This window comes from Drosophila melanogaster, chromosome 2L (genome assembly GCF_000001215.4).
Source record: "Drosophila melanogaster chromosome 2L".
In the NCBI taxonomy this organism is placed as follows: domain Eukaryota; kingdom Metazoa; phylum Arthropoda; class Insecta; order Diptera; family Drosophilidae; genus Drosophila; species Drosophila melanogaster.
In genome coordinates this window covers 2,745,070-2,766,073 of record NT_033779.5, presented here as the reverse complement: position 1 = coordinate 2,766,073, position 21,004 = coordinate 2,745,070, and the positions used below count along the sequence as shown (strand labels likewise).

The 21,004-nt window shown below is 46.7% G+C and overlaps 7 protein-coding genes and 1 long non-coding RNA gene across 17 annotated transcripts; 5 read left to right on the top strand and 3 right to left on the bottom strand.

The window, feature by feature from the left end:
• The first annotated feature begins 408 nt into the window (after positions 1 to 408).
• On the top strand, positions 409 to 2,658 carry Snx21 (Sorting nexin 21). Of its 2 annotated transcripts, none has more exons than NM_001273033.1 (4): positions 409 to 569; positions 647 to 790; positions 876 to 1,569; positions 1,633 to 2,658. In NM_001273033.1, exons 2-4 carry the CDS (start codon positions 658 to 660, stop codon positions 1,766 to 1,768), a joined length of 963 nt encoding a protein of 320 aa, NP_001259962.1. In that variant the 5' UTR covers positions 409 to 569; positions 647 to 657; the 3' UTR covers positions 1,769 to 2,658. The 2 variants fall into 2 exon arrangements, with proteins under 2 accessions (NP_001259962.1, NP_608709.1); NM_134865.3 differs by having other exon boundaries at positions 409 to 578; positions 1,633 to 1,996.
• Positions 2,185 to 6,150, bottom strand: Tnpo-SR (Transportin-Serine/Arginine rich). 2 transcript variants are annotated; one of them, NM_001273032.1, is made up of 5 exons: positions 5,928 to 6,150; positions 4,766 to 5,857; positions 4,404 to 4,570; positions 2,986 to 4,350; positions 2,185 to 2,923 (listed from the first exon to the last, which is right to left on the bottom strand). In NM_001273032.1, the coding sequence occupies exons 1-5, from the start codon at positions 6,039 to 6,041 to the stop codon at positions 2,863 to 2,865; spliced, it is 2,799 nt and encodes a 932-aa protein (NP_001259961.1). In that variant the 5' UTR covers positions 6,042 to 6,150; the 3' UTR covers positions 2,185 to 2,862. The 2 variants fall into 2 exon arrangements, with proteins under 2 accessions (NP_001259961.1, NP_608708.2); NM_134864.4 differs by having other exon boundaries at positions 2,464 to 2,923.
• A 246-nt stretch (positions 6,151 to 6,396) lies between these two features.
• HemK2 (HemK methyltransferase 2) lies at positions 6,397 to 7,647 on the top strand. The gene has a single exon (NM_001032050.2). The coding sequence runs from the start codon at positions 6,850 to 6,852 to the stop codon at positions 7,522 to 7,524; it is 675 nt and encodes a 224-aa protein (NP_001027221.1). The 5' UTR covers positions 6,397 to 6,849; the 3' UTR covers positions 7,525 to 7,647.
• Positions 6,397 to 7,647, top strand: Snapin (SNAP associated protein). Its single transcript, NM_164499.2, has one exon. The coding sequence runs from the start codon at positions 6,427 to 6,429 to the stop codon at positions 6,829 to 6,831; it is 405 nt and encodes a 134-aa protein (NP_722835.1). The 5' UTR covers positions 6,397 to 6,426; the 3' UTR covers positions 6,832 to 7,647.
• Positions 7,648 to 7,897: 250 nt separating this feature from the next.
• On the top strand, positions 7,898 to 8,134 carry lncRNA:CR44772 (long non-coding RNA:CR44772). The gene has a single exon (NR_124037.1). It is a non-coding gene; the product is annotated as a long non-coding RNA:CR44772 (long non-coding RNA).
• Bacc (Bacchus) lies at positions 8,099 to 13,629 on the bottom strand. Of its 4 annotated transcripts, none has more exons than NM_001258921.3 (4): positions 13,237 to 13,274; positions 12,414 to 12,702; positions 9,904 to 10,066; positions 8,099 to 9,829 (listed from the first exon to the last, which is right to left on the bottom strand). In NM_001258921.3, exons 2-4 carry the CDS (start codon positions 12,657 to 12,659, stop codon positions 9,780 to 9,782), a joined length of 459 nt encoding a protein of 152 aa, NP_001245850.1. In that variant the 5' UTR covers positions 12,660 to 12,702; positions 13,237 to 13,274; the 3' UTR covers positions 8,099 to 9,779. The 4 variants fall into 4 exon arrangements, with proteins under 4 accessions (NP_001245850.1, NP_001259960.1, NP_608706.1 ...); NM_001273031.2 differs by having other exon boundaries at positions 8,154 to 9,829; positions 13,234 to 13,629; NM_134862.4 differs by having other exon boundaries at positions 9,411 to 9,829; positions 13,234 to 13,274.
• Positions 13,006 to 19,194, top strand: Pgk (Phosphoglycerate kinase). 5 transcript variants are annotated; one of them, NM_001273029.1, is made up of 4 exons: positions 13,006 to 13,079; positions 17,282 to 17,754; positions 17,819 to 18,763; positions 18,822 to 19,194. In NM_001273029.1, the coding sequence occupies exons 2-4, from the start codon at positions 17,693 to 17,695 to the stop codon at positions 19,060 to 19,062; spliced, it is 1,248 nt and encodes a 415-aa protein (NP_001259958.1). In that variant the 5' UTR covers positions 13,006 to 13,079; positions 17,282 to 17,692; the 3' UTR covers positions 19,063 to 19,194. The 5 variants fall into 5 exon arrangements, with proteins under 5 accessions (NP_001259958.1, NP_001259957.1, NP_001259956.1 ...); NM_001273028.1 differs by lacking the exon at positions 13,006 to 13,079 and adding an exon at positions 15,085 to 15,160; NM_001273027.1 differs by lacking the exon at positions 13,006 to 13,079 and adding an exon at positions 15,927 to 15,995.
• Positions 19,130 to 20,976, bottom strand: Cwc25. The gene is made up of 3 exons (NM_134861.2): positions 20,858 to 20,976; positions 20,580 to 20,802; positions 19,130 to 20,517 (listed from the first exon to the last, which is right to left on the bottom strand). Exons 1-3 carry the CDS (start codon positions 20,873 to 20,875, stop codon positions 19,193 to 19,195), a joined length of 1,566 nt encoding a protein of 521 aa, NP_608705.1. The 5' UTR covers positions 20,876 to 20,976; the 3' UTR covers positions 19,130 to 19,192.
• Between the last annotated feature and the right edge of the window lie 28 nt (positions 20,977 to 21,004).

Genomic DNA, 21,004 nt, shown 5'->3' with positions numbered 1-21,004 from the left:
TCTTAACTTAATTGCCTAATTACCTATCCTTTGCTTTAATTTGTATATAAAAACCAAATCCAGCCTTTAAAAGTAATATCTACTGAACTACAGAAAGGGTATATTAGGACCGCTTTTGAAGATACATTTTTGAAAGCTGCCAGACTGCAGAGCACTAATGTCTTCATACCCTACTATATAAAGTCTGTTAATTCAAAAATAACTTGTTGCTAAAGTACACGATATGTATTAGAGCTCATAAAAATTGTAGCCTACTAAATCATTATACAATTTATAGAAATATTTAATATTATTCAAAAATTTAGAATATAGTTATTCTAAATGTTCCCTAAGAGCCATACCCGCGTAGGGTGTTACAGAGGCCGCCTATGCGGGATTCACACGCACAAAACAAAGGCCTCCGTCCCACTTGCAATGTTTTTGTTTGGGGCGGAATTAGTCACTGTAAATTGACTCAACAACTATGCCAACCGCATAATCCGCCGTAAACCAGAAGCGAATTGCAAGTGCCCAGCTGCGGATCGAAAACAGCAGCCCAGCGAGAAATCACAAAGAGATTCATAGAACCCGTATGCCCAGTGAGCACAGTGAAACCTCCAATTAGCAGTTCGTCGTTCATTTGGTTTCGTTTTTTCTTTTACCCCAGTTCACGCCGTGATGGCCAAGCGCCTGCACCACCAGCCTACCTTCGATGGGGATCCACCCGGTCCGGATGAGCTGGACAGTCCAGCCATCGAGGCGGCGGCCCTCGACATTCCCCCTCCCGAATCCGATAAGGCGCTCCAAAAAGGTTTGTGTAACCATTATCTCACACTCGCAAAATATGTAGGTACAGTGGATAATCTCTAAGGCGAATATTGTCTGTATCTTCTTAGGTGTCTGGGAGCGAGCCACAAGTGCTGAGTATAAGCCGACCACGGATGGGAGCACCGTGCTCCGCTTTGACATCTTGCTGGCCCACATAATGCCGCCCGATGGCGAGGATGTGAAGATCAAGCGGTTCGTGGTCTATGAGCTCACTGTTAAGCAGGATGGAGCCACGGAGGACACTCAGCCGGCAAAGATTGAGCGCCGATACACCGACTTTCGGGAGCTTTATCTGGGCCTTAAGCGGCAGCATCCGGCGGAGATGGCCAACAAGTACTTCCCAGCCAAGGTCCTGATGGGTAACTTCAAGTCCGAGCTGATCGGCGAACGGAGTGCAGCCTTCGAGGCATTCCTCACGTATGTGGCAAGCCAGGCGATGCTCCGGGACTCGGAGTACTTCCTGCGCTTCCTGCAGCACGACGAACTGACCAGGGCGTGCCAGTTTCTGGATGAGCGGCGTAACGAAATGGCCATACCTATTCTGGAGAACTGTTTCCGCTTGCTGAACAAGATATACATGAATCGATCGAGGCCGGTGCTTTTGATACTCTGCCGTCTAGTGGCTGCCTGCACCTCATCCCCAGTGCCTCATCACGCGGCCGAGAGGTGGGCCCTGCTGGCACTGAGTCGCTTCGAGACGTTGTGCGATATTGATCTGCTGCCGCTCTACATTCCCCTGCTTCACACCTGCGCCCATCTGTGGTGAGTCCAATCGAATCTTTCCGCATTAAGAAAAAGGCTAATCTGAATATCTCATCCTTTCAGGTGGCAGCGCGGCCAGGACCAAAAGCCAATCACCGACCGACTGACTGACATGTCCAAGCAGGGCATCAACACGGCGAACACCGAGAGCCTCATGCAGGCTATACACAAGATCGATCCTCGCACTGAAACAATTTGAATCGTGAATCTCCGCTACAATTTTCATCCATTAGTTTAATATTTTGTTCTGTAGTCTTTAGCTGTCCGGCGAAAAGTGCAATTAGATAATGTGTGCAATTAGTTTTAAGGTGAAAGAAGTATTTATCAACCTTTGAGGTAGAGCCCATATGTACCCCCTTTGTCCTCCAAAGTAGTCCGTTCGTGCGAACAATGTGTCACAAAGCATAACCAATTTAAGACAACAATTAAAAAAAAAAAGTATGTACGTCTCTTCGTCTAAATGTTTAATTCGTTATTTTAAAACTCTGATTTTCAAATTAAAATGTTAGATTTTTATAACTAAATCAAAGATTTTCAAATAATTTAACTAAAATTGGTTCTTATTAATAGCTTACATTAATATTGCGACTAAATGTAATTCGAAACAAAAAGGTTCTGTTCGTAACGTACTGCTTTGGTAACTTAAAGGTTAGTCTAAGCATATTTATGTTTCATGTTACGTATTGTTTGATATCTCTTCAATCGTCTAGTTTGTAGTTTGTACCCAGTGGGAGTTGTGATTAAGCCGTGCAACGTACATAATTCACAAATCCATCATCGAATGTCCATGACGCAGTGTCTCAAAATCCATGCCCAGAATTCCATATCAGCCTGCGGAAATATCAGACAAGTCAAACGAACAACGCAGCTCCCAGACTTTTTTGTTTTTTTTTTCTTCCAGCCCAATGTCTTGTGATTGCTTTTTCAATAAATAAATATTATACTCAAGTGTTTTGCAGAACAAATGTGGTCAATTATATCTAAATGGTATATATTTAATGGTTTGCCTTATGCCTATGCTTGTTTGTGAGTCATTTTAGGTTTTAAACTTAGAGCTAGGAGTGCACGCTGATGTAAATAACTTACTGCTAAATTCTGTGAGGATCTCTTGACCGCACTCAAAATGTACAATTCAAATTATATATAACTTATTACGTCAAACAATCGATTCAACTATATTATAAATAGAGGGGTACGTGCGTTTTTAACAAAATTCCTAGCACCCTTGCCACATTACATACATCATTCAAAATGTACAGAATCATCCGAATCCAAACTCATGCATCTCCCTGATTAGCGAAAGAGTCGCGTGAAGGTTTTCAAGGCTTGCGAAATGGCTTTCGTTGTGTCCGCTCTACAAAAGGAAATATAATATATTATGAATAAAATACAAAACGTCTGATGGCAAATCCTCACCTCAGAACTGTGCTGCTAAATTCGTCCAGCTGTTGCTGCGTGGCTGTCACGTAGCCACCGCTGTTCTTTTTGGGCAGTGCCTCCAGCGCCTGGGCCAGGAAGGGCTGCATCCGCTCGTTGCCCACCACCTGCTTCAGTTCGTGGAGCACCTCGGCCACATCCACCAGCATGTAGGAGTGCAGCTGAAAGACGGATGCCTGGATCAGGTTCATCACCAGAGCACCGCCATGCTGACTGGCCAGCTCCACCACCAAGGGACGGCACTCGGTGTTCCGGCTATGGTTATTCGATCTGCCCCAAACCAACAGGTTGATAAAGAACTTCATCACAGACGAGTTGGCCTCGCGGTGGTCCAAGGAGCAGGCTATTAGCGCACACTGGAAGATCGGCGTGATGAGACTGCTCTGGAGCAGCTGGTGGGGACAACAGTCCAGGTAACGCGATGCCAAACGGAAGAAGTCATCCACTGTGTCGGGGTTATTTTTTAGACCGTTCTCCATCTGAAGCAGGCCAAATGTGGGCTCTATAAATGCCTGAAGCATCTCCAAAAGTCCGCCAATGCACTCGCTGGACTTTGCGAACTCGTCCACCAGTATGGAACCCACGTAGAGGAAGCAACTGTGGTGCTGCACAGAATACAGCACGACCATTTGTTTGATCAGCGGTTCCACCAGCATCATTGCTTGCTTTCTCACCATCCGAATGCCGTAGCGAATCAGTCGGCAGGTGCGCTCCATGATACGCAGATCACTCTGGTACTTATCCATCACCCGCGATATCAGCTGCCAGGCGTCGTTCAGAATAGCTACCGTGGGGTGCTCCACGTTGTCGGGAACGTCTGGATTCGTGTGTCGGATAATGGCGCAGGCGCGGTCTATCCAGTAAACGGGATCGGTGCGCTCTCCCTTTTGAGGAGTACTGCCAGTGCTGTCCACCAATTGTGCCAGTGGTTGCAGCTGGAAGCCGACGATTTCCCGCAGAGCAGGCTGCAGTTGCTCGCGTGGCAGGCGTGTCAGTATAAGCGATATGCCCTTTAGCAATCCTATTGCCACATCGTTGTTTATTTGAAAGCTGTCCAGACTGCGGGCGATCTCCACAAGACCGCTTATATGGCACACCATCTTCTGTCGGCAGGCGGAGCAAATGGAAGTCAATGCAATGGCCGCAGCTGGCGCCAAGCCATTTTTCTGCTGCAGGGCGTACAGCAAAAAGTTTAGGACTGCCTCCAGCGATTCAGGATGGTTCTCAATCCAGTCGCACAGTTCGCCGATCAGTAGAATCGCAGTGTACCTAACTGCTATGTGCGTTTGCTCCGACATATTGAGAATCGCCTCCACCACCTTGGGGATCACTTCGTTCTCATCTCTGCAAGGTAAGTATTGTAAATCTGACATGGTAATAAACAGCTGCATACGTACGGAAGTATATTTTTGGCCACGTTCTGCATAATGAACAGTGCTGCCTCTGTGGACTCCCACGTAGTTTCTGGAGCTTGCAGGATATGAAACATTTGCTTGAAGCACGCTCCAGATCCCACTATGAAGGCCACGTCTTTTATTAGATCTGAGACCTTGCGTCGAAAGTCCTGCAATTCATTTGTTTTAAGATTAGTACAATTAACTTCAAGGCATTATATTAATTTAACGTTGATAATGTAGAAAACTAATCAAACTTCTTGTACTCATTTCTAAATAAACCGACTCTAGCCATAAATGCCTATTCAATTAAAATACCCAACTTCAAAGAAAACTGCTAAAATTTCTCAATATCACACACTCACAAAGAAATTGTTGTTCTCCTCGATGAGCCCGTCGTGGTCGCTCTCCATTTGCGAGTGGCGAAACAGGGCGCTGATCAGCCGCTCGATGTGCGGCCGGAATAGAACCGTCAGCTTATCCTCGTTGCGCTGGAATAGATCCTCGGAGAGTTTGTACCACAGGTGGAAGGTGATCTCGGCCACCTCGTAGTCGAAGTGTCCGACGCAAAGCAGCACAAGATCCAGTCCTTTCAAACTGTAGTGTGGCTTCTGGGCATCGGCCAATAAATCGTAGAAGAAGGCATCGCACAACGAGGTGAAAATTCGGCAGTAGTTGATCGTCTTGTCGGTGTCCTCGTGCGCCACACTCAAGTGATAGGGAGTCTCCAGCATGCAGACAGCTCCAAAGAGTTGTGCCTCGAAAGAGGACTCCGGATCGCTGGCGCCATCCTGTCGTGTGTTTATGCAGGAGAGCAGCGCACACACGCATTCGGTGGCATTGTCGTGCAGTTTTCCACTGGTCTCCGGCAGCGAGAGCAACCGGAAGGCCAGCTGTGTGAGGGCGTTGTTGTACACGTGCGAGACGGGAAAGGCATGGATCACCAGCCAGGCACTGTAGGTGCGCAACGCCGCATTCCACACGCGCTGCTGGTCGAGATCCTCCCGCTGTAGGCACATACACAGGAACTTTAGGACACACTCTGCGCTGGCGTCCAGCTGCTTGTGCACCTCCTCGCGCCGATTGGCGCCCAGCCGCAGATACCGTGAGTCTATTTCCTCGGGAAGCACCTTGAGCACCTCCAGCAGGGGCCAGATGGCGCACTGATGTGGCGCCAGTGTCACCAGAAGATCGTTGATCGGCTCCCGCCAGCTGGCCATCAGCAGGGCCAGATCGGCAACCGCCAGACTGAGCTGCGTCACAATCACATTGTCCGTCTGCTCGTCGATCTGGCCTATGTGTGTGATCAGTGAATCCCGCAGAGATTCGTGCGTGTGCGGTGGCAGTTCGCTGAAGGAGTTCTGTATCTTGTTCCGCATGGTCTGCGCAGCAAAGTAGTTGGCGTGCAGGTCTCGTTTCTGGTGAAGCAGCTCGTCCGCAATCGTCCAAGAATAGATCTTTAAGGAAGTCCAAAAAAAAACTTAGCAATCGCACGAAGGTTTCGTACACCGGGCGATTATCACTCACCGACTTCTGGAAGTCCTGGAGCCATTTGTTGGCCTTCTCCTGCTCCTTGGGATTGTTGCCTTGGAAGAGGGCGCTGATTGCTTGGTACACCACGTCCACCGAGTACGTATCCATTTCATCGGCAGCTTTAATCAGCGCATAAAATTTCTTAATTACTTATTATTATACTTTATTAGCGATGGCTGATTGCGTACATCCCGTGTATCGATAACGCAAGGAGGTGGCATGCGATAACTTTGAAAGGTGAATGTCCGATAGTCTGCAGGACTTTTTGAAATTATTCAGGGTTGTCAAGTGCGTCAAACATTAAGGACCATTAAAAATAATTAAAATATTTTTACAGTCAAATATTTTTTAGCTTATGTGAATTCGTTTTTTGAGCAATAAAGCTACTCGGTTTTTATATCTTAATACTTGCCACCCCTATGTAGTCGATACATCGATACCATTGGTTGCTCGCAACAACATCTCTAATCAGTTTTCTGATCAGAATTCTGCAATGGATTCGGACAGCACCGTGACTTCCTTGGAGGAGAACACGGAGAACTTTTGCACGAATCCCACGCGCGACATCCTCGCCGAGGGCATCACCAATCTCTTCAAGCCGACGATCGAGCGGTTGGACGAGCGCGTGGCCTCCACCATCCAGCTGCAGGCTGAGCTGCGTGGCCAACTGGATGCACTGGCCGCCCAGCTGAGGGACATCGAAAAGGCGCAGAGTCAGATACCCGAGTTCGCGGACAAGGTGAAGGAGCTGCTGAACGTCAAGCACAAGGTGACGGTCATAAGCAACGTGTTGGTGACCAGCCAGGAGCGGCTGACGGGTCTGCACAAGCTGATAGAGAAGGAGCAGCGGCGGCGACAGGCGCTTCTCGATTCCGCGCTCAGCACCAACATATCCTAAATCCAATTACTGTTCGTCATGGAGACGCCCTACACCGACCACTTGAGCCCAGAAGATTTCGAGCACGTTTACGAGCCAGCGGAGGACTCGTTCCTGCTGCTGGATGCCCTGGAAAAGGATCTGGAGTACCTGGACCGGCTACAGCCGAGTCTCTGCGTCGAACTGGGCTCCGGTTCGGGTGTGATCATCACGGCGCTGGCCAAGAAACTGGCTGGCTTTTCGCTGTGCCTAGCTACGGATATCAATCCCAAAGCCTGCAATGCCACTCGAAGAACTGCGACTCGGAATGGCGCTCGCTTGGATAGCATTCGCTGCAGCCTAGCGGATGCACTGCGTCCGCGATCCGTGGACGTGCTGCTCTTCAATCCGCCCTATGTAGTCACCAGTGACGAGGAGCTGCAGACGCAACAGTTCGATTCGCACAGCGAATCCTCAACGGATCGCAATCTGGTTTTCTCCTGGGCTGGTGGACAGGACGGGCGACGCGTCACGGACATTCTACTCAAGCAATTGGATGACATTCTTTCGCCTCGAGGCGTGCTCTACCTACTCCTGCTGCGGGAGAACAAGCCGGAGGAGATTATCAAATACTTAGAGGGCCTCCAGTTCCGGGCTGTTAAGTTCATGGAGCGACGCATTCCTGGCGAGCATTTGTGCATACTGAAGGTCACCAGGTACTTGGCATCATCATGACTCGTGCAATAGCATCAAATTAAAGTTGTATTTTAATTAAAAGATAAACTTTTTTAGGCGTTTATTCTTAAATTTGATACTAAATAATATGGAGAATAATTTTAATAAAAGTTGAAATAAATGAAAGAAATGGCTTATGAAACTTAAAAGCTCTTAAACTTTTAGAAATTTTTGCGCTTATATTTGAATTTGAATATAAAAGTAGCTCAACTTCATTTGCCCAACGAAGAGCCCGGAATTTCATCATTCGTTTTTTTAATAGGCATCTGCTAAGGCTAATCGATTTTCAATCCGAAAAAGGTACTTAATCAAAGGAAATTTCCGATTGAATTTTTCCATCATCCCTTAGTATATGATTTCTTTCATAGGGAGGATTGTGGGAACCAGCTCGTCAACCCCCGAACGAAAACTGGGATATGGAAGGGATGGATCGGAGTAATGTAGGGGCGGCCAATCTATGAATTATGTACCTACATACGTACATGCTCCTGGCTAAGAACTACTACCCCTGGGAACACCGAAGCGAGGTGATTGCCCCACCCAAAATGGCCAACTGCAATTGAAACAAACTTTTATTGGCATCGGAACAGATGCCAAATGGGTGGTATGTACGTACGGTTTTCGCTTTTACGTAATTACAATAATTTATTTCATCGTTCAAAATTGTTTCTTATTCTCGTTTTCGATTCGTGGTTCTTTTCTCTTTTTGCCCTTTCGCGCTACTAGATGTTATTCTCGCACGGAGCAGATACATGAGTAATTGGTATTTACAAAAATGCATAGTTCTTTAACATTGTCTGTGATATCGCTATTGTTTATCAGTTATCAAATCGGATGATTTATCTTGGGCATATTGGTTTAATTGCACTCAATTATTCAGTTGCTGGTTGGCATTACCAGCTTTAAGCCTCTTGGAGTTTGGATCTGGGTCAGTGGGTGGATTGTGTGTGTATGTTGGGCTGGTCTGTCTTTCCGGGACAAATCGTTTAGATTCGAGGATGGTGGTGGTTGGGTGGTTTCGGTGTCGAGTGCCGTGATTGACCAGCTGGGCACGATTCGTTTTGAAATATCAGTCGTTATATGTTTATATTGAGAACTCGTCGTACGGGGTGTGTGTATAAATAGTTTGGATGCCCTTACTAATTAGATACATGTAACATTAAAAGTTTATTTTCTTGCTCGTTTTTCGATTCTCGAGTTGGTTTTTACAATTTACAAATGAATTAGGCTTATCAACGACTCGCTCGCACAACTTATCAACAGAATAATAAAGCCCTCGCTTTAATACTGACATAAGTACTTAAGATTAGTCATAGTTTATAGTTAAATGCTGAAACGAAACAGAAGGTTAGAACTCAAACTTCCCGATGTTTTCCTTTCATTTTTTTTTGTTTTTTTTTTTTGTATTTGCCCCAAAAGCGAAGACCAACTAAGTCCCAGTGCCTTGGGTTTGGGAAATTCGGGTGACTGTGGCCACAATGGGCGCGAAATTTTTGAAACCATAGCTAAAACTTGAGTGTCATTGAATGCTTGTCGAGTATGGGGTTTCAATGATTTTTGCGATTTATTTAAATACAATTTTTATGTTTTATTTGTTTTGTATTTAATTGCATTTGCTGTTTCTTTTTCATGTTCATAATCATGTTCATTTTCAAATGTTCACTTTTGTATTTTTGCTTCTTTCGATCGATCATTCATTCACAAATGTAACGTCTAATTTAATAATGAATTTGAATATCGTGTGTGTGTGTGAGTGTAGTGTATCTGTGTTTAATTCGCGGGCTTCGTTTACGCTACATTTGAAATCTTTGTATATCTTGGTTTACGCATCAACTGGGCGTTTAAATTAGGACTTATGAGATAAAGGAAAGAAAGATTTTGGTTTTGTTTTGTTCTTGTATATAGTGGGGATGTTTACTTTTTGTTGGATTCCGTATAGGTTGCGTTTATACGAAAATGCCTTCAATTACAATTTTTGTTTGTTTTGTAGTTTTTTATAAAAAAAGTACACATAAAATACAATTAAAATAAGGTAAGAAATAAAAAATTATTTCTTAAACATAAAAATTATATACTTTTGCGATTTTTTTGTGGTTTTTTTCTCCTCCTCCTCCTCATTTTCTCCTTGTTGTGGTTTATTTTCTGCTTGTTGGTTTATTATTATATTTTTTTTGTTTTGTTTTTGCTTGTAACTTTTATTTATTATTAATTTAAATTTTTGTTTGTTTTTGTTTGTATTTTTGACTACATTATTATTACGCCTGATCGTCCGAGCCGGAACCGTCATCATTATCATCATCATCATCTGCGCGGGTAAGGGAAAGGGAAAATCCGGGGATTAGATTGATGTGGAAAAGGGAAGTGCTTCCGTGAACTCACCATCACATTCAATGTCATCCTCCTCACCATCGTAGGGGATGTCGTACTCGTCGCTCTCGATTTCACTGTCGCCCTCGATGATTTCCTCCAGAGCCTCTTCCTCATCGGAATCTCCATCGGCGGCCGCGGCCTTCTTGGCCTTCTTTGATTCTGCGGATTTGGCCTGGAAGCGAAAAAAGAGAAGTTAGTAGAGTTCCTTTGGTTTTTGTTCCGCTGATGATTTACTGTATTACAAGCAAGTTTATTGAACAGAAATAAGGGGCCCGTCACTATTAATTATGCATTTTTGATATTAATCTGAGAAACAAACTAAAGGATATTAGGGAGAATTACGGAGCGAAATGGTCCTACGCGCCCAACTCAAACCCACACATCTCCTTGATCAAGGGCATCCAATACCCCTCTCAACTTCCTGTGCGTGTGTACATAGTCATAAAATGTATATTTTCAGCACACAAAACAAGCAGCGACGAAAATCGTTATTTTCGCCGTAAAAAAACATTTGAAAAATGCGCGCGCCAATGTAATTCGCTGCGGCAAAAAGAGACAGCGGGAGAGAGAGTACGTGAGAGAGTGGATTACAAGTGCAACCGCGCTACATTACATCTGTGCTCCGTATGTACAAGGCGACATATTTACTACATAAGGGGGAAGGAAAAAAAAACAATAAGCAGCGACGCCGGCAGCGACATATGTATCCGCATCCGTGAGATACGAAACGAAGCGTGCCCTGTAAGATAGAGAGCGGGCGAGAGCGCCAGAGAGAGAGCATCTGAATCCGCAGCACTGTAAACTGTACCTGAACTGCATGAATGAATCTCTCGCTCTCACTCACAGCCATCCGAACGACAGCTGCTGCAGCGACGTCGGCAGCGAAAAAGGCGCAAAACAACAACATGCGTGGGTTTAACTTTTGCCGCTGACCAACCAACAACAAGATACACATAATGGTATATGGTTTATGGCAGTATATAGGCGGTCACGTTCCCAAGTCGAAGAGAAGCCGCAACACAAGGGCCCTATTTACCAGACTGTTACAAAGCGGAAGAAGCGAAAAACAATCGGACTGTGGAAAAATGTGCAAAATTAATGGCCACCCATCGCCCCCCTTTTTCACTTCGCTTACAGCATAAGTCACGAGACCCAGAACTCGAGAAAAGGCCAATAGAGGATTAAGACGAACAGGGTGTATCTGTATTGGCAAGAACTAAGCCTACTATTACTGGTGTTATAACTGGGTAATCAATGTATCTTGATTTAGTTAGAGGTTTTAGTTTGTGTTTTCTAAGCGTGAAGATACATTTATAGGGACAAAAGCTAATCTGTTGTTTGGAATCGAAAGATATGGAAACCAACGAATAATTTTCAAAACTATTCTTGAAATCTATACAATTCGTTACTGTACCACTAAGAATTATCCGTGCCAAACGTATCTCAACTAATTCATGATCATGGGATAATGATCATTATTCAATTGAATCCCGAAGAAACCCAACTAACTTTTGCGACACCCTGTTTAGCCGTCTTGTTTTATGTACTAAAATAAATACGCATAAGGCAGAGCAGAAAAAAAAGTGAAAGATAAATGTAAGCACATACGCAAACAGACAAAACGGTGTGTATACAAATTACGAGGGAGAGAGTTAGCAGCGCTCTCTATTTGTATCTATCTTTCTCCGGGGAGAGAGAGAGAGAGCGAGAGAACGCTCCCGTTAAACTGTACATTTTTATTTCGAGTTTGAGTCTGAGAAAAGCGCTTGATTTGCCAATTTATCTGCCTTACTGGCCGAACTATTTTATTTTTATCAAGAAATGTGCTACTCGATTATGGAATGCGACTGCTTCAGGCCCCCAAAACTTGTTCGAATACCGCGTGCTCTTGGCGATACTAACCAAAAATAAAGTGGCCAAACATGACATGAGTAATTTACCGGCCGGCAATGTGTGTTTTCATTGAGAGAGTGCATTGGCATCGCGCTGAATTGCGTTTGCGTTTGCATTTGCAATTCCCGTAGCCACAGCGACTGATAAATAAGGCCAAGCGTATGAGTTATAGACGTAATGCCACAATGTATCTATTGCTGGGTAACGCTGTTCAGCGGACACGTCAATGCTAATGACCTATGGGTTTATTAAAAACACATTACCCACCCCACCAAAGAAAAGGCCCTGGCTAACTGTACTCCCCGCCTATATAAGCACGGCGGCCCTCCTAACCTCGATTTGAACCTAACAACAATAATCTTTGATTGCCGGACCCGCAATCATCTTGGTTAATCGTAAACAACACAAACGCACAACCGAGCCAGCTATACGCTCTCTCTTTTGGGGGCATATGTAAGCCATTGGGAGAGTGCGCTGTTCCGAAAAACGTGTGTATATCTATTTCTAGAATTTTTCCTCGAACAATGCTATGCTACTGGCATATTGGCTTGGAGTGAATCATTAGAGGGGCCTCCTTTTGGTTTTACCGCGTAAACAACTACCTAGTCACATAGATCAGTACTCACTTCTGCTGGCCTCTTGGTGCCTTTCACGGATTCCTTTGCGGGGGCAGCGGCGGCGGCATCGGCGGCATCCTCGCCGTCCTTTGACGTACCGTTGTCGGCCGCGTCGCCGGCGGCATCGGCAGCAGCGGCCTTATCCTCGGCGGCCGCCTTCGCCTTGAGATCGTCCTTGACAGCAGACACATCATCTGCCGCCACCTTCTCCACGGCCACATCGCCGTTGTTCTGTTGTTCCGTAGCAGCCGACATATTTGAATTGGTTTCTTTGAGGTTTTCCGGAACTATTTAGTTTCTGCGTTATATAGAGAACAATTCGGGTTGGTTTTGTGGATTGTCTTGTTGTTGACAAAAAACCAGCGCAAAATACTCGGGGAAGGCGAGAGAGAGACAGAGAGAACCGCACCGAACGAAGCACACAAACACACTGAATGCGATTCAGCTGCGGGCCGTCTATTTAAGCACTGCCTCTCGAGGAGAGAGTAACTTTCTTTAAACGCTCTCGCTGCTCTCTTTTTCGCTCTCCCCGAAATCGTTACGACGCTCACTCGCTCTCTCTCTCCCACGCCATTGGCCCATACAATACACTCAAAAAATCGCCGCGGCATTTGTACAGCCGCAGTCGATAAGACAACAACAACAGCCCAGAGCAGAGCGATCGTTGGATTTTTGGTATATTATTTTGCGGTGATTTTCTGATAATATAGTATCTATATAGTAAGGCTTTAGGAGGTGCCATATATCAGGCGGCGCTACGGCAGGCAAAAGGATTTACTCGTAGGCCCCACTGATGTATGGAATATCCGTTTTCCTTTGGTTTGCTAACCACCGATATGTGCTCCCGTCGACGGTTCGTACAAGACTGAGCTTGCCGTCCGTTCGATGGCTAGAAATTGCCGCTTGCTTCTTCTTGCGCCAAATCGGTTGCAGACATTTTTGCCTATAACTTGAATACCTTTGTTCGGATCGGTTCAGAGACTGATCGAGGCTATAGCTGGTAGTATCCGCTTAATTTTGGGCTTTTTCCCGAGGCGCTGCGATCAAAACTAGATCCGCAAATGACAAGTTGAGTGGGTTTCCTGATTAATTCCATACAAAATCTGCTTGGGTTCCGTGAGTACGGTTGTGGGCGCGTTTGGCGGTAAATTTGAAAATTGCGCGCGCCAGTGGTGCGCTTGTGGGCCTGGGGGCGGGGTCTGGGGGTTGGTAGCGGCGATGGTGGTGTGTGGTGTGTGTGGTGCAGTCACTCTGTGGCGTTCTGACCGTTCGTCGGTGGAACAGAACAGAACAGAGCAGAACAGTGGATGTGGATGTTGCCGATGGGAAGAAGTGTTGCAGCATTGTTGCCGCAGATGCAGATGTGTGTGCTGTGTGTTGTATTCAGCACGGTATTCGTATTTATAGAGTGGACCAGCGTGGGACGCAATGTCGTCGCGGATTGGGGTCAATTGATTGGTAACGTGTGGGGAAGCAGGTGATTTTCGCGGACCAGGAAAGCGGGCAGCTATTTTTGAGATTCTAACTATTTAGATGCACGCAATCGGGGAAATGCTCTATTCCGGGATTATGCGTCTTAAAACTAGAATTAGAGAACTGGAGAAATAGCAAGAAAACAGCAATTTGCAACCCCATAAGATTCGAAAACATTTAAGGGTTAGTTTTCGAAATCGGCAATTTCCAGAAATATTAAACATCCTTAAGTCCTAATGGCCCCACCAAAGACTTCGACTTAAATGCCAATGCCTATCACTCGTCGAATTGGGTCCACCCTTGACTCTTTTTTCATGTGCCAATCTTTCTGTTGATCCCGCACTTGTGGTTCGACCATTTGATGGTGATGGCTTCGTTCGCCGCACGAACCCAGTGGGTTCAGGAATCGCCCAATATATGGGAAACTGGAACTGCCGAGTAGGCTATAACATATCGCCCATATCACCTGGTAGTCAACGTGCTCGAGTTGTACTGGCTCTTCTCTATAAATCTGTGTTATCAGTGGGACAATCACTGCGAGGTTGATCTTCAAGTTCATTCAAAATGTGCACATTAACGAGCGGAATAACAACCCATAAAGTAATACTAGAGGAATTCGACCGGAAGACATAAGGTTCTTGGTGCTATTTCCAGTAGCCTATCGACGAAAGGGTAATAACTATCGTTTGCCGGGTATCCAACAGTCGAGTTTCGATTGGACAGCCTCTCACGCTTTCAGCTATTTTCGTGCGAAAGCAATGGCAAATACGAATACCTAGGCTATATATCTGGTAATCTGAATAATACGGTCGACGACAGAGCGAGCGGACGACTGTCGACAGGCGGATCGCTAATTAAAACCGGCGAACATGTTCCGCGGCATCCCAACCGAGGCGGCATGGTGAACGTAAACACCTGTAATCGTGGCCCGTCGTCCACTCAGTTATCACATATTTGAGGAGCAGCGATGACTTTTTGCCTGAACATCGCTGCCTGATAAGCCGATTTGCGTCTCCATTTCGCTGTGCTTCCATGGGCCGCCTACCGTTCTTCTCTGGCTGTCACTGTCTCACTTTCCGTCCGCCGAACTCTCAGTATCCGTTCGAGTGGCTTGACGCTCGTCGGCCCAAGATTGGTGGGTCTCTCGCGATACGAATAGTCGTGCTCATCGGGCTTGTGAGACCACCTCTCGGTGTTGAACAATGGTATCTAGATTCCTGAGGACAACCTGTGCCAATTTCTCGAGTTATCGGCTTGGTTGGTACGACCGTAGTTACTTCAAGGTTAGACAACGGTTTCAAATGCAGGCAACCACCGGGTAGGTAGGATCTCAAGCAGGCAGAAATGGATGGATGGTCCTGCTTCCCGGAACCCAAACATCTGTCGATTCGGAAATTTTATGGCCCTTTCGAACACGAAACTAACGCAAGGGATTTTTCCCCGACCGTTGTCGTTACTGACCTGCCTCAGGAATTTCTCCCAGTGCACTTACACGTTGTTGCGTCATTAATTTGCTGTAGCATAAAGGTGCGAACAAATCTCAATGCAAACACAATCGATAGCCAGACGCTTCAGCTAGCATGTGTATCTAAAACACACACATCAGCTTGTATTCACGGCGATTAAGTTTTTCGCTCTTTCAGCTTAATGCGGTGCTTAATAGATTTCTTCTAATCGGGTTGTTAGGCTTTTCAAAAACGGAAGTTTCAGTTCTTTTGACAGCTTTATTTCGATATGATATCATCGATAGCATGGTAAACAATGTATGAAGAGTAGCGCAGCTCACCGTTCAGATACAAAACCAATTGTAGCGCATACGAATAGCCACCATAGGCTGTCCCTTCTAGCGCTTAGGTACCCAACAAGATGGCTGGGTGGAACAACATGAACAGGTTTACGACTCGATTAGAGTGATTGTTAGACTGTTGCTAGATGGGCGATTCGCTTGGTCGCTTGGCTGTTGTTTGGCTGCTTGACTCTCTGGATTCTTGATCTCTAGCGCTAGCACGTCATCGCCGTCGCCGTCGCATTGGACACTTTCGGAGTCGGGTCTCGTTTTCCCGGCATGTGCTAATGTTTCCACACGAGTGCCGGGCCACATGGACGCGACTCGACCAGGTATATGTACTGGCCCGGCTCACCTGCTCGCCTGCGTTTCACCTGCGTCAACGGGCGGTTTACACGCAATTATTAAAATGAATTTAAGCAGCCCCATTGTCTTCGATTTCCAATACCACCTGACCCAGCAGCAGCGCCGTGGTGTCATCACCAGTGGGTACCCGGGTCCTCGGCGGTGCCTTAATTGCGCAGAGCACCACAGCCGTGACGTGTGAGTGGACATTCTTCCGACGGCTGGCTGAAGGATGAAGGAGGACAGCCGCTACCACTGCAATGCTGCATCTGAAGTGCCCCAAATAGGCTTATACGCACCCCAGTCTCCCAGGCAGCCACCCAAAACCCCATCAGATATGGCAATCTATCGATTATTTTAGTGATGTGCTCACATTACAATTGGTCCTTTGGGCAGATTAGTTCTTTGAAAACCCGCCACTTTGGCTAGAAAACCCCCGAATGGCCAGCAACCAACCCAACCTCGTTCGTTCCCATATACCTTACTTTGCCATCTGCGTCATGCATTTCGCTGCACTGAGCACTTGTGGTGGGTGGTGGTGTTCCGTGTGCTGGGTGGTGGGTGGTGATGCGGTGGGTTAGCGTTTGGTGGTGCCAGTGCCGAGTGCCGCCGGTGGTTGCTTGGACCGCCGGAGATGAGTAGAGATACAGAGTGGGCAACAATGAATGAATCATTGGGGGAAGAGGCGGAGCCATCATCATGGCATCATAAGCGGAATCCGTTTGCACAGTCAAAATAAAACAACGGCCACCGAGAAAGATTGTGTGATTTGACTTTGTTGGCCTCAACAGAAATCATTTATTCAATAATTACATATTGACATACAAACATCAAAGGGGCGGCTGTTACATACGGTATGGACATATGTATGTACGTCGTAGATTATTATTATTTATTAAATTTTTTTTTTATTATTTTTATAAATTAATTATAAATTTTTATAAAAAATCACTAATTCGGACTTTCAGTTAAAATTTAACAGACATTCAAGGGTGTGGAAGAAAAAAGTTCTAAGGGGTTAAAATTTATTATAAAAAATTTATTAAAAAAAATAATTTTTATATGTATTTAAGTGAAAATATTATATGAACGGTTTCTATTTAAGTTAATATAAAAAAAATTGTATACTGTAAATAGCAAATGATCAATTAAATGATCTAGTCAGAATATGCAGACATTTATTTTGTTAATTTTTAGCATATGATTATCTATGGACAATATTTAAATATTATGAAAATAATGATATTTTAAATAATAGATTTTTAAATTTTAGAATTGTGTGGCCCCTTTTCGACACCCTTGGAACGGATGCTTCACAGCACTGTGCTGACAGCACTTACCAACACTGCTTGGGCGCCAAATACAGAGTTGCATTTGGAGAGTACAACTTTTATCCAACTTTCGAACGAGAATACAATCCGATACCAACTTCGGACTCCAAAATAGGAGTATACCCAGCTGGATCCTGCGCATGGCACCTACCAATCGGCGGAAAACCGCTTGCCACGGATTGACGCCCTGGAAGTGGAGATGCAACCCTAGCAGCTCACCGACAAAATGACCTTGCGCTGACATTGCCGCACAGCAGTTGAGGACGAAGAAGATTCGCGGAATCAGTGGTATCGCAATCCGGAGTTTGCTAGCACGCACAGGAAGTATCCAGAAAATCCAGAAAAATCCAAAGATGGCCTTCAATAAGCTGAGCATCGAAAACCTGGACTTGGCGGGCAAGCGGGTGTTGATGCGGTAATCCAAAGCCAATCCTCGCGTGAAATTCAGTTGCATAAACATTGCCCGTGCTTCTTTGCAGCGTCGACTTCAATGTGCCCATCAAGGAGGGCAAGATCACCAGCAACCAGAGAATTGTCGCTGCCTTGGATAGTATCAAGTTGGCCCTTTCCAAGAAAGCCAAGTCGGTGGTGCTGATGTCCCACTTGGGTCGTCCCGATGGCAACAAGAACATCAAGTACACCCTGGCACCCGTGGCCGCTGAGCTGAAGACCCTGCTTGGCCAGGATGTGATCTTCCTAAGTGACTGCGTCGGCAGCGAAGTGGAGGCCGCTTGCAAGGATCCCGCACCGGGATCCGTCATTCTGCTGGAGAACGTCCGCTTCTACGTGGAGGAGGAGGGCAAGGGCTTGGATGCCAGCGGCGGCAAGGTCAAGGCCGATCCTGCCAAGGTCAAGGAGTTCCGTGCCAGCCTGGCCAAGCTGGGCGATGTCTATGTCAACGACGCCTTCGGCACTGCCCATCGCGCCCACAGTTCCATGATGGGCGATGGCTTCGAGCAGCGCGCAGCTGGTCTGTTGCTGAACAAGGAGCTGAAGTACTTCTCGCAGGCCCTGGACAAGCCACCAAATCCCTTCCTGGCAATTCTCGGTGGCGCCAAGGTGGCCGACAAGATCCAGCTGATTGAGAACCTTCTGGACAAGGTCAACGAGATGATCATCGGTGGCGGCATGGCCTTCACCTTCCTGAAGGTCCTCAACAACATGAAGATCGGCGGTTCCCTGTTCGACGAGGAGGGCTCCAAGATCGTCGAGAAACTGGTGGAGAAGGCCAAGAAGAATAACGTGCAGTTGCATCTGCCAGTGGACTTTGTCTGCGGCGACAAGTTCGCCGAGAACGCTGCCGTCAGCGAGGCCACCGTGGAGGCCGGAATTCCCGATGGACACATGGGTCTGGATGTGGGTCCCAAGACCCGTGAGCTCTTCGCGGCACCCATCGCACGCGCCAAGCTCATCGTGTGGAACGGGTAGGTGTCACACTGAAGCTACTTCTCCAAATGTCCTATAATGGTTTTCCCATTTTAGACCCCCCGGTGTCTTTGAGTTCCCCAACTTCGCCAACGGCACCAAGTCCATCATGGACGGCGTGGTGGCCGCCACCAAGAACGGCACCGTCTCCATCATCGGCGGCGGCGACACTGCCTCTTGCTGCGCCAAGTGGAACACGGAGGCACTCGTCTCGCACGTCTCCACCGGAGGCGGCGCTTCGCTGGAGCTCCTGGAGGGCAAGACACTGCCAGGCGTGGCTGCATTGACCAGCGCCTAAGCGTACATATATACGGTATATTAATGTTAATCGCATCGTTTACCTTGTAAGCACAAACCACGACGTTAAAAAGTGTTGAATCTATTTGTTGCGGAACCATATAATGCATACGAAATAAAGGAATCCTAGTTTATTTGCGGGCAAAGTTGCTGTCCATTGAGGAGGCGGTGCGCTGTATGTTGTTGAGATTGGCCCGGATGCGATCGCCAATTGAGTTATGGTTGGCAATGGCCTTCTTCACCTCCTTGTTAATGAACTCCTTGTCGAAGTCTCGTTCACGATTTTGGGCCTCCTCGCGCGCGTATGCTTCTCGGTGCTTGCGAACCACCTGGCTGCGATCCGCTTCTCTCCAAGTGGCGTTGTCCATCATTTCGCGCAGGCGAGCTTCTCGGTCGGCTTCGCTTAACTTTGGCTTGCCGGTGGGACGGCTGGGAGGCGGTCTTTCGGCAATCCTTCGCTTGTCATCTCCTTTGGAACTTCGGCTCCTGCTGCGTTTTGATCTGGAACGCTCTTCAGGTGTCCTACTCCTGCGTTTCTCGCGCTGCTTTGAAGTGTCCTTGCTTTGACGTCTGGCTTTTCTGTCCTCTGGGCTCCTGGTTCTTCTCTGTCTTCTCGCTAAGGGACTTCTGCTCCTGCTCCTGCGCCTTTCCCTTCTCTCTTCTGGACTCCTTTGCCTTTGCCTTTGTTCCGGACTTCTACTCTGTCGCTTTTTTCTATCCCGGGGGCTTCTACTCCTGCGTCTTTCTCGCTGATTTCTGTCCTCTGAGCTGTGGCTCCTTTTGTGCTTTCTCCTTGGCTCTTCCTCTTCGTCACTACTTTCGTCACTGCTATCGCTGCTTTTCTTCTTCTTGGATTTCTTGCTCTTTTTCTTCTTGGTGGCCATGTCTAATTGATTTGAAATGGTGCGGTACTTGGCGTCCAGCAGCTTGTCCAGTTTAAGGTCACCTTGGTCTCCCTTGAGTTTGCTCACTTGGCGGGCTAATTTTCTGTCCAAGTCATCGTCGCTATCATTGCTCTCGCTGTCACTACTTTCCTCATTGCTGGATCGTCGGTTCTTCTTCTTCTTTTTGGATTTCTTAGACTTTTTGTTCTTCTTGTTCTTCTTCTTTCCCTCTGCGGCCTTTTGTTCCTGTTCAGTCTTGAGAATGCGATGGATTTCCTTCAGCTTGACGGGGTTCTCAAGCAGCTTTCGACGGGATTCCATTTCGCGCTGCTTGATGAGCATCAGGGGATCCTCGAGGGTCTTGCGCTGTATGTCCACCTGTTCGTTGGACTGCACATTGCGGTAGGTCCGGATGGAGAAGGGCACACAGTCGTGCTCCACATGGTTGATCGTTTGCTTGAGACCCACTGTGTTCTGCTCCTGGCGGCTTTCCTCCGCTTGCAGCGTCTCAAAGGACTTGTCGATCTTACGGCCCAGGAGGTACTCCTCGCGGTTGATCAGCTCTGTGCTGTCTGGAGCAAGATAAATATGTATGGATAATGAGTTTTATAAGAGTTTCACATGTATGACTCACTTTTGTACATCCACTCCAGCTTGGCCTCGCCGGCGGCTCCGCCATTATTGCTCAGCACTCCGGAACTTTCGCCCAATCGCCTTAGTTCCTCTCTGTCCCGCTCCTCGTTGATCTCCTTGCGCAGATCCTGCAGCTTGCGCTCCTCCATCTTCGCTTGCTCCTCCGCCTTCCAAACGCGCTCCTGGTTTTTCATCGTGTGCGGATGCCATGATTTCTTCAGATTCTGCGGGAAAAATCAATGGTAATTGACGGATAATCAGTTGGGAGACATTACTTACTAGATCTCCGCCACCCATCTTGGGTTTGATTTGCGTTTTAACAGCAAAACAAACAAATTACAAACAATTCCAGATTTTCCCTCCTTTTCTGTTGTTTTCAACAAAATCATATGTTCGCCCGGGCTGCCAGATCGTGGTGAAGTAATT